This window comes from Talpa europaea (assembly GCF_964194135.1).
Source record: "Talpa europaea genome assembly, chromosome: 4".
NCBI classification, from domain to species: domain Eukaryota; kingdom Metazoa; phylum Chordata; class Mammalia; order Eulipotyphla; family Talpidae; genus Talpa; species Talpa europaea.
This window is the reverse complement of record NC_140070.1, coordinates 29,965,922-29,978,141: the sequence shown is the minus strand read 5'-3', so window position 1 is coordinate 29,978,141 and position 12,220 is coordinate 29,965,922. Positions and strand designations below refer to the sequence as shown.

General features: G+C 45.2%; 1 protein-coding gene across 1 annotated transcript in view; it reads right to left on the bottom strand.

Annotated features, from left to right (window-relative positions):
• The window catches only part of SH2D4A (SH2 domain containing 4A), a gene marked incomplete at both ends in the record, with an annotated part of 45,571 nt that extends 40,507 nt beyond the window's left edge, over positions 1-5,064 (bottom strand). The window contains one exon of the mRNA XM_084231043.1: positions 4,884-5,064. Coding sequence (XP_084087169.1) covers positions 4,884-5,064 — 181 coding nt within the window. The remainder of the gene's footprint in view (positions 1-4,883) is intronic.
• Positions 5,065-12,220: the final 7,156 nt, after the last annotated feature.

Below are 12,220 nucleotides of genomic sequence, written 5' to 3'. Positions count from 1 at the left end.
ATATCACTATATTTGAGTTCCCCAAACTTCCAACATCCCAGCATCTCCTACCATACCAGCCTCTCCTGTAGAATACTGCACCCCCTGAACCAGACACTAAAGAATGCCTGGGTAGCAGTGCCTGCAGGTGGAGGGTGCTATGCTCATGTCCCTTCTGATGGATGTCTGTGCCACACATGCCATGGAATATTTAGAGTATCTTCTAAGGTTATTGCCCAAGTTTACAATGAGAAACTTGAGACTCAGGGAGGTTAGTAACTTGCCTAAAATCATAGAGCTAGTGCAATCAGAACCAGAACTCAAAACTGCAAAAATCTGTGTTTAGAGCAGCCTCATAATGTGACATCCAAATTGTAGCACTTCTAGGAGCAAAAAGGGAACCCAGCAAAAGGGACATCAGGAAAGGAATATAAAAAAGGCTTGGCTGAGCCAATTGGGATGTGTGGAGTCCCCGTCACATTCTGTCCTGCCCACAGATCAGGATGGGGGAGGGGAGGGGTAGATCCAGCCCAGGTGCATTTTAGTGAAGGCCAAGGTCAAGTCCTGTTGAAATGACTCACCACTGTTGCTCCCTCCATCGCTTGCTAGTTTTGTATAATCCTGTACTTACTAACACTAAAGTGCATCTTTTAAAATGTAAATAAATCTTTATGCTTATTTTAGAGGCAAAAAGACTGAAAGGATGTTGGGGAAGCCAAACCCAGTTACAGGAGCAAGCTCAGAGTTAGAGGGACAGATACTGAGGCAGGAGGTGGGGCCAGGACCAGTGGTTCAGAACAGACTTGGAGTTGAGCTGGACATGAATTCAAATCCCAGCTCTCCCAGCGACCCACACAAATTACGTTTTCTAAGATTGTTTCCTTATTTGTAGGAATGTAGGGCACAACACTGGCCTCGCCGAATTTTTATGAGAATTAAATAGAAGTGCATAAATACAACATAGACATCAATGCCTGGCACATACTGATGGACCAGTACTGTGGTGGGGGAAAAGCCCTATGGAATGGAGTGGAGCAGATGAAGTAAAATCCATGGAGTTCAGGGACTAGGTGTGTGGTGAGGTTGGGAATAACCAAGGTGGCTCCTGGGTTTCTTGCTTTAGTAATGAGGAGAAAGCCACACCCCTGGTCATGACAGAGAATGAGAGGCAGCCTCAGTCCTGGGGGTGATGGGGAGAGTTGGGTGATGCTGATGAACTGGATTTGCCTCAAGCTTGCAGCACTTATGAGTCATCCCAGTGAGATGCTTACCAGGTAACTGACACAAGACCAAAGTGCAGGTGAGAGGCTGGCTTAGCAATGTGGATTGGAGAGACACAGGCATAGGGTGGCAGGTAACCCTAAAAGGCAGAAAAGGGACACTGGGAAACAATACAGGATCTTACCCATACCTAGGAGCTGTGAACCTATGAGTCTGTGAACATTGTGAAACTACACAAAATGTTGTCTGTGTGCATTTCCCAGCACCTAGTTTTCAGTAAATTTTCAAATGAATCCATGAGTCCCTCTTCCATATTTCAGGGTTACAAACCAGTGCAGAATGAGGCCCCCCTCAGAACCCTGGGTAAATAGGGTCAGACAGACATGAAAAGGAAACTGTCGTGGAGCAATCAAATGACCCACAACACCGAGACAGAGGCTCTGAGAGGCAGCTCAGCAGTCCTGACACTGAGGAATCTACTGATATCAGACCATGTCTGGGAGTGGAGTCACCTCAGCGGGTTCAAGAGCAAGGAGAGGAGAAAGGCCTGGTGGGGGAGCACAAAGCAATGGCTTTATTTATTTCTAATGAATGAGAAAAGGCTTTGCACAAGGAGAATCCAGCAGAGGAAGCGTCATGAGTCCCAATCTGTTTCAAGGATACACAGAGGCTGCCCTGCACCGCACATAGAGATCAGATGCTAGCCTGTTGTGTTAGGTTTCTATCAACTAGAGAGATCTGGTGAAACAACCCTCTGCTAAGTGGAGGCCCTCCTCTGTTTGTGTTACAGGAAAAAAGTCATACATGACACGTCTCCACGGCACAGCCCTAATGCAAGCACGTGTTTAAATGTGTGCAAACACCTACAGACAATAGAAACCATTATGAAACTGCAGGCAGCACATTTATTAAAAGCACCGGCTTTGGGACAGTCTGATGTGGAATCTAGTCCAATTCCACCACTTACTATTGCTGACCAGGGCAAGTTAGTGAGTATCCCTCAGCCTCACTTTCCTCTTCTGTAAAATGCGAGCAGTTCAGCTTTAGGCTTGGTTGTGATTATTTAATGAGTTAATATATTTAAGGCATGAGCTCAGGCTCTGATACAGCTAGCTACTTTTACAGTCTAGAGCAACATGTCCAAATGTGATCTATATCCATGTGTATACATTTTCTAGTAGCCACATTAAAAAATCAAAAGAAACAGGAGAAATTTAATATTACATATTTTATTTTCCCCAAATATTAACATGTCAATATGTAATAATATAAAGTTATTTTACATTGTTTTTTTCCCTAAGAAGGCTTTAAAAGTGGTAATTTGCACTCTGGCACACTCAATCTAGATTAGCCTCATTTCACATCTCAGCAGCTGCATGTGGCAATGGCTTCCATTCTGGATGACGCAGCCCTAGACCTTAACCTTTTCTTAACCCCAGCAAGCAGAGCAGTTCATAATTCTCTCTGCCACAAAGAAGCACATTTCCCCACCACATTGTGGATGATTTTCTGATTTATCACTCAGTAAGTCCACCCTTTTGATGGTTTTTCAGTATACCTCCTACTGTAGCCTTACAATTACTAAAAGGTTGAGAGTTTCCAGGTTGAGAGTTTCCTGGGCTACACAACTTGCAATCCTTTTTGGAAAAACTCACTATAATAGACTCTATATTTGTAGAGAAAAATAAATACCAGATGACAATGAAAGAGCTGTTAGTGATGCTCTAGAATGGTGTAAAGGAATGAGACATTATTAGTGAGGCAAGAAAGGTACAGTCTCCAAAGCCACAGCAGGGCTGAGAATTAAGAAGAATGTAACCCGGCCAGTGCCAGCTGTATTGGGTAGGATGGGGGAGGCAGGGAAATAGGCATAAAACCAGAAAAACATATGGTGAGGCCTCAACAAACAGTAGCCAGGGGCTTAATGGGTCCACAGCACAAGGGAGATTTTGGGAGCACCAGCCATGATAATACCACCTTGGACTATCTGTGAAGATTTTTATCTTCAAAGACAGAAAACAATGAAAGGTAGAGAAGTGCTATCTTTTTAGGGGAAATTGTAGGAAGAACCTCAAACTTTTTCTATAATCAAAAGAGAAACTAATTGAGTGCAACATTTATTTTTTTTTTCAAGTGTTAAATTTAAGGGGATAATAAACTACTGACATGAAATTATCAACTGATAGAACTTCCACCAGGTATATTAATATGTTTTTTCATGAACCTTAACAAAGTAATATAGGTTTTCTGAGAGGCAGATTCAAAACTCTGCGAAGGAAGAATTGAAGCAAAGAAACTGAATTACTATCTTAAGTTACTGCAAGGAGTCCAAATGTAAAATGCCCAAAGTTGTACTCTGGGCCACTGATACTGGGGCAAGAATCTTTCAGCCTTACTCATCCCCAAAGTCACCCACCACATTCATATGTTATGTTCGCTGACATGGGGCCCAACAAGGCCCTGTTATAGCTGGCAAACTCTGACTTCAGTTGGGACATGTTTCTTGTTGAAGGAAAAATTCTGTTTTGAGTGGTGTAGAGTACTGTGAAGTCCAGCATAGTAATCCAGGCATATACTGGGGTGTGACCTTGCATATATTTACTCTGCTGATTCTAAGTTTCTCTACCTGTAAAACAGGACAAATTGATAGCAGATTTGTAGTAGTTTTATGAAGATGAAACATAATGCATATAAAAGTGTTTTGGGTAGCGGCTGGCAAAAATAGGTATCTAATAAATAGCTGCTATTGATAAGAATATAATAATAATGAATGAGATACTCATGTATTTCCATATCATTTCCATACCATAACGGCTTATTTAGAAAAAGATTTTAACAAAAGGCAGTAGAATCTAAAGGTTACTGCACTGGCTTCCTTTTTGAGTCTGTGTGTATATACCCATGCAAGTGAAACCCTGAATGCTTTTATCAAATTTTCATTTTCCTGGCTTAATGAGGAATGAGAATTTGGTCTTAAAAGCCTCTGTAAATGACCTTGAAGGCTGTGTGTGTGTTTTTTTTTTTAAAGCTTAGGTATTCATCCATGACAGAATTTGGGGTGGGGAGGGGTGGTTAATGTGTACTTTTCTACGTCTGTTTGTGTGTATGCTTTAAGTCTTGATACACAAAGAACTCCTCCCCTGGGGTCTCCAGAAGCCCCCTCAAGCTACCAGTGACCCTATGGTCAGGAAGGACACCTGAAAACTTAACTCTGCTACAAAATAAGCATCATGACTTTTTTCCTTGCAGCAGAATTTGATTTTAAGAAGGAGTTTCCCTGAAAAAGTCAACTCAAAGAAAAATCTCATGAAGTCCCAGAAATGCAAACACGATAGCTTTGAAGAGGCTGATACAAGGATTTTATATGCTGAGAGAAGACTCAGTATCTGTGACAATAAAGGGGATAGAAACACTCCTTAATACCCCTGAAATCAAATTCAATGGGTAACTTTATTTCAGCTTAAGATCAGTCTGGCTTCAAATAAGAGACCCACTTAGAGAGATGCAGCTCTATGGCAAATGCTGTGCATGTGCATGTAAGTACGTGCAGGCACACAGACTTCAGGCACTATTAGCACCTCAACACCACACCAAACTGGAACTTGCACCTGCTGTGCTTCTAACTAGTGTGAAATGTTAAACAAGCTGGGAACCATTCTACTAACACATTCACACAAGTGTACCTTTCTTGGGTCTGGATTTCATTGGCATCAACTCCTTTTTTTCCATTGCTGCTTCTCTTTCTTTCCATCGGCGGATCTGTTCCTCCCTCATCTTGAGGAACAGGATCTGTTTCTGTTCTTCGCTGAGCTCTGCCAGCAGATCCGGATCTATGTACATCTGTGACAGTATCTGTTTCAGCATCTTTGCAGGTCTGGAGTCTTTTACACCTGTGGCAAAAGTTCTTGAAAATGGCTTCCAGGTGTGCCTTCCCTGGGTGGCACTTGGCTGCACCCTCAGCCCTTCCGGAGACTAGCGTGATCCTGAATGACTTGGAGGAGAATTCAGCAAACAGGCTCTTGGTTTCCAACACCAAACATCCTGATCAAAATGCCGTTCGTGGGCCTGTAAAGAGCAGCAGTCAAAAATCAGTCAGTATTAAAATGTGAAGATGCCGGGTAAGGACAGACTGAAGAATAAAGCTTCAAGGAAATAGAGTGTCGCTTTTCATTTCAGGGGAAAGAAGAAAGGCTGAGAGAGTTTTGTTAAGAGCTTGTGTAACCTCTATCCTATAATTTCCAAGAGATACTTTATCAAAAATAACAAAACAAACTCTAACTTTTTACAGGTCAGTCTCAGGGAAATAAAAAAATTGTAACACAGGTTTGGCCTACTCCCAGCTGAGCAAACATAACATTACCTCAGAGCCTAACAAACTACCAGCTGAATGGCTGATAGAGAATTAAAACAAAACAAAACAAAACAAAAATGCACAGGAAGAAACTAAAAGGCTCTCTCTAAACAGCTTATTTCAAAAGAAAATACCATTTTTGAGATTTCAGAGAGTATAACCCCTAAACTAAACAGAATCGTGCTCAAAGAAGAAATAAAAATTCGACTACAATGCATTTTCCTACTTTCCCTTGAAAGTAGCACTAAATAAACACAATTATACACTTTCAGCTTCACAAAAGGACAATGCCTACTAGAACCATGAAAACAATACAGGTGCAGGAGAGAATACTCATGTGCATTCTGGAAGGTCACCAGGTATTAGGTGCACTTCCTCCAGATAACCTAATTTAATAAAATCTAAATTTACAGACTAGATAACTGGGTGAATAAGGGGTGATTAGGCTCATTACAAAGATGCCTTGCTTTAGTACAGACTTTATTATAGGGCTTTATTATGGGGCTCCCATGGAATCAAGCACAAGTGCTATCTACAGTGGTTCCATGGAGGGTTAGAGGGGTGTTAGTTAGCACGTCTACTGAGGTTTCATTCTACTTCACACATCTCTATTTTTTTTTTAAAGGATTTGAAGATTTATTTATTTATTTATACAAGCACTGGGTGCAGTCAGAAGCGCGGGAGGGTGAGAGAATTCACCAGAGCCAGAGCGGGGAGCAGAGCAGGCAGAAGGACCGAAGTACACTGCTGAGGGGAGCAGCGGGCGGCAGGAGAGGTCTGCGCGCCATGTGGGACCCTCACCCGGTGGCCAGGGAGCAGCCGGGGATCGAACTGACACTTCAGAGGCTGCGGGCAGCTTCTCAACCCAGCGCTCAACCACTGCGCCACCGGGGAGGCCCACATCTCTATTTTTTTGATTAAAAAAATAACAAATAGTAAGTCTTCATATTTTTGTAATCAGAAGGAAATATTTTTCCACTCTGGAGAAAAAAAAGATTTTCAATTTGTCTCAATACAAAATGACACATACACAAAAAATTTACTGACTGCAATTTTTCAGTATCCTCTATGTCCTAAGAACTTGACAAATAATTTGGTGCTTGCAATGCCTTAATAATCTCACCATCTAGCCATGCCACCTCAAATATCTTGTTTCTCCATAGCAAGCTCAAATACTCTTAAACTTCAGACTTGTCACCCTAACATATCTTGGCTCCTCCTAGTTCCTTCACCTTGTTGTTCCTCAGCCAGGCGATGTTCCTCCCATTTATGGGAAACTCCTTCAGTTTTCCCTCATCCTTGCAAGCCTGATTCTCCATTTACACCAGTCTTTTGAGATAAGCATGCTCAACACCTGAGGAACCCAGTGTGGTTGAAGTGCATAGTGCATAGATCGATTCACTAGCTATTTATTGTATAGTTATTGAAGCTACCACTTTTCTTCCTAGCTGCACCCTGTAATCTCCTGCAGAATTCAACTACCAGAACCCAAATGGGACATAACATTAAGAGAAAATTTAGAGAGAATGAAGAGCAGTGTCTGAATCTAACTCAGCCAGCCATGCTCTTCCCTAACCACCTTCCTGGCTTTGTATTTGGGGTTGAGATGACCTTCAAAATCTGTAATAGTCACAAAATTGAGGTTTTGTAATGTCGTCTTGACTTTTAGGTCCTGTACCTTCTTGAGGGACAGGGCCAACAAAGTCCACACCGAAGGAGAGGTTCCAGGCTGATTCTTGTCTGCAGATGATAAGAGCCACAGGAAGTACTTCCTGGGCACACTTGACTCCAGTGAAAAAACTAGTGGTGAGAAACCACAATGAATGACTCCTTGACATTCCAGTAAACGTTCTTACATCGGGACATTCCATGACTCTAGTGATTGATTTCACAGAAATAAAACATGGTAGAGAGGGAGTAGTCCAGGGTTTCTGCTGTCCCCATTTTGAATGGAGTGAATCCTAGCAACAATGATGGTGAGGGTAAACCTTGACACCATCAAATCACATTCCTCCCCTCTTCCCTACCCAGATTGTCTGATAAGAGCTAACGTTCACTGTGCCAGTTACAACCTTCAGCATTTGACTTGTGTTAATTCACTCAGTCTCTACAGCAACCTGGACTTCACTCCCTTACTACCCCACTTCACAGATGAAGAGATGAAAAGTGGCAGGGCTGGGCAGTCTGGTTCTGGGTCAGTTCTGCTGTACTCCTTCACCAGTGCAAAATGTTTCTTGCTGAGCATAGAATCAGAACATCATCAGGATGTGGTACCACATGTGAAATATCAGAATGAAGACCGGCAAATTCTTGCAGCAGGAGAAAAGTTAACTGAAGTTTGCTGTACACGGTGCCTTTCTGAGAAAATGCCTCAGCAGGATAATTGGAGATGAACTTAGGGAAGGCAGACATTGAAAAGACCTCATCCCAAGAATGAAAGCTTGCAGCTGGCTGACATGCTGGCCCAGGGGCTAATGTTCTTTGCTCACTTTACTCTCTGGACACTTTGTGCCCTCAGTTTCCCTTTTATTCAACTACTTGGAGTGGCACAAATGGTCCAGCTGCTCACAAGTCCAACAACACTTCTCTGATGAGATACTCAAGCTCTTTCACAATTTTCATTCTGTTTTATTTTGTAGCAAACATGAATTTTTTAGTATTCAAGTGATCTAGTGGCTCTTGAAGGACTGATATGGACTTCCCTTTGACCTCAGAGATACAAAGTTGGAACCCAGCTTACCACTGTCTTATATGATCAGGCTGCTGAATAACGTGCATGCTGTTCTAAGACTGCTGATTCCACTGCTGTGGAATTTTTCTTCCTGTCTGAGATGGGAAACTCAGAAACAGCAAAGAGTATACACAGGACCCAGCAGGGACATCAGCCCGACTCCCAGCCCAGCCTCTCAGAAGCTGTGTGACTTTGGGCTATCACTTCACTTCTGGGGACTCAGTTTCCTCATCTGTAAACTAGGTCCGGCATTGTGAATGTTTGTTGAGGACTATGTCATATCATCTAGGTAAAGTTACAGAGACAAGTGCAGCTAGGGGAGAGGAAACAGAAATGAGGAAATTAATGCACCAGGGTTTTTTCCATTTTCACTCCTGACTGGACAGTCATTGCCCAGACTGACTTTCTCCTGCCTCATGTATCAAGTGCAACAATCTTCCAGTTATGCAAGTGCTAACAAAATGAAAACCTTGTCCAACTTGGTTTTCTTCTTATACAGCATTTTGCTTAAGAGAGAAATAACAAGCAACATATCCACAGCTGCTGTTTATTCCAAAAACAAATTTCTGAAGGGTCATAGGATGAGATATTTTCCAGGTACCCAGAAATTTGGCCTGACTCTCACACCTTCCACATTTTTTCTTATACAAAAATAGTGTTTCTGAAGACTCTAAGACCTGCTATACAGCTTTAACCACAAAAATACTGTGATATGGACAGTATAACCTCAATGTTAAGAATATAGTTTGAATTCTAATTCTTCTAAAACAGTCAGCTCTATTTTCAGACTTTCAGTTATCTTATTCAAGCTTACTTTATTAATTTATTTGCAGAAGGGCTATTTCTGAGTATAAAATGAATTACCAGAGATGAGAGCAACTTGTTAAATTTTGTAAACATATCCCATTCTTCATAAACTTGAAATTGCTGTGCTCACAGATTTACCTGGAAAATTCCATTCATTTGCCTAATCTTTACCCACTCATTTATTTACTTAAAAAAATGTATCTAAGTTGTTCTATTCATCAGTTCAATCACACAAAAGCCTTTTTAGGTGAGGAAAAGCTTAGAGAGAGAAGGCCCTTGGGGAGGGAAAGAAAAATTCCAGAAAAATACAAATAGTGACTGCTCACTGCCTCTTTACCCCCATACCCTTCCAGCGAGAACCCCAAGATTAGGAGCATCAGCCATGTCCACAGGCTTGAAGAATGTCACTGCCTCCCTGACTAGGGCCGCCATCTGGTTCTGCCTAACAATGGACCTAGTGGCCAGGTGCCCCTACTTCATGTGGGCACCTCTGGGTGTGGGTGCCCTCGGGGTGCCCTCGCGCCAGGACAGCGCAGCGGGCTGAACCCATTTCCTGGACTCTGGGAGAAGGTAAGGGGCTAAAGTTGTTCCCACAGCCCGCCCCACAGGAGCGCAGGTGCTGGCTCCCCCAGCGCACCAGATGGGGCTCCGGTCACCACGCCCCGGGAGGCTGAGGGCAGAGACGCGCGGCCACTTCTAGAGTCCAGAATCTCTAGACTGGCCTGGCGCCCCCCTCGCAGCCGCAGACGCTGGCCGGCCGCCGGGCTCCTCCCGGGGGTACCCAGCGGGTTGTGCCTGTCCATATCCCTCCAGGATCCCAAACCCCCTGCGAAGCCCAGAACTGCCTCCTCCGGGCTCCCCCTACCACGACCTCCAGCCCCGGGCCCTCCTGCTCCGCCGCTCACCTGCCCGCAGCTCCAGACACCCGATCCCCGACACCGGACCCGGCCCAGCCCCGCACCTGAGCCGCCCCGAGACGCAGAGAGGCCCCAAGTTGGGTCCCAGGCCCGCGCCTCCCGTCGGCGCTGGAAGATCGTCCCGCCTTCCCCCTGTGCCAACTTCCCTTCCCCACCCCGCACCTACCTCTGTACCTGGGCACCGCCCTGGGCTCGCCGGCAGAGCGCCCCCAGCACCGGCCACGTCCGGGGGCGGCCAGGGAGGGGAGCCAGGGGCCGGCAGAGGCGCCCGCGAGTGGCACAGGCTGGCGGGACCGACACCCGGGCCGAGCTGTGGGCCAACAGCGCCCTCAGCCCCCGCCCGCCCGCGCCGCCCCACCCGCGGCCCACATGCCGGGTGACTGACTGGGTGTGCGCCCCACCCGGGCGTCTGGAGCAGCTCCAGCTCCGGCCTGGGCCAGGCAGGGCAGGGCGGCTGCCACCCAGGCGCGCTGTCCCCGCGCTGCCCCAGCTGCAGAGGTCCTGGGCCAGGCCACCGCCCTCCACCATCTCCCGCGGAACTTACAAACGTCAGGGGTGCGGCCCCCTCTGCTCTGGAGCGCAGGTTTTCTTGCAAGGTGGAGCCTGCGGAGGCAACCAGGCCCTTCTCAGTTACACCGGACTGGGTCCTGCAAGTCAAGTCCGCTCACCTCTGGGTTTTGCTCCTGTGTCCCCAGAGGGGGTTTTACTCCCCCGCCCCTTGCCCCTTTTGTTGACTTGAAGGAAGCCACCAAACTCCCCCGGACACTTGTCTGTAAAGTGTGTCTTTGTAGGACAGGATCAAGAGGGAAAAGACGGGATCTATGGAAACGGAAAACAACAGAGATAGTGAGAGAAAGTGAAAGAAATCTGGAGGAAAAAAAGGTAAATGAATCTTGTGAATTGCAGCAAGAACAGGTTGGGGTGGTGCATGTGGGGAGGAACTGACTGAGGACAGGAAAAACAAACCTCTTAGAGGAAAGTTCAGCAGAAGCAGAGTGGAAAGGTTGGAGGGCATTTTCTACCGTGAGGAACTTCCAGAATGCAGAGGAAACAGCCTGCTTAGGTGATCCTCCACATCGCAGGTGTTGGAGAAACATGCAAAAAAGTAGGCTCTTCCAGACATTCAGAAGGCTCACTTGCTCTTTAAAGGATGAAGCTTTCTCAGAAGCTGCAGAAGAGACTCAGTTACAAAGAGTGTTGACAAGGAGAGGAGTCCTGAGACCTAGTTATTTAGGAACAAGTCTGGGGATCGTATCAGGAGAGAATTTCAGGTTTAGGCTTGGTTTGTACTCCTTATTAAATGATATCCTGTGCAGTGTCACTTGCCTTTGGTTAACTGCTGTGATCAAAGCAAAAGGAATCCTGACAGCATGGATAGAACAACTGAAGAACTACAAAGTGCGGATCATCAGCCAGGAAAAATTCCTAGGACAACAGCCAGGCACCTCCCTCCATACTCAACTGCTCTCTATATCCTGAAAAGTCTTAGTATTCCCACTTTGCTGGCTCTCTGTACCTGAGTTTCCCTCTATGGTTACTAGCAGGGCGTACCTTATTAAGAAGTTGTGAGGGTTAAATGAGTCAGTACCTATGAAGTGTTTAGAGCAGTTCCTTGTGGTAAGTGCTCAAACACATCATTTCACTTTATTTCACAATGCACACTATCATTTCAGGCTACTGCCTCACATGTCCCTCTGGAACCTACACTGTGTTAGCCTCAGTGATCCCCACCTCCTACTATGTTACTTCTGAGATTATGTTGTAAAAGACCTTGTTCCTATCTTGGCCTCTCCATCCACCTATACACACCCCCCCTACCCCACTGTGTGTGTGTGTGTTGGGGGGGGGGATTATTCATTCTCAGGGGACCAACTGCTATGTTGTCAGAAGCTCTATGGAATGGCCAGTGTGGAGAGGAGCTGAGGACCCCAACATAAGCCCCAGAATGAGTTTGGAAAAGGATCCTCCAATACCAATCAAAGCTTGAGATATCTGCAGCTCTGGCTGGGAGCTTCAATGCAAATTCATGAGACTACTTAGTTAAGCCACACTCAAACTCCTCGCATGTCTTGTTGAGCTACTAAATTTGTGTTGTCTTAAGCCTCTAAGTTTGGGGTAATTTATGACATGGCAATGCATAACCTATATATAAATCCTCACTGGTTTTTTCTAAGCCAGTTTTAGCTAGCCCTCCTGTGCAGGAAATCCCATGTA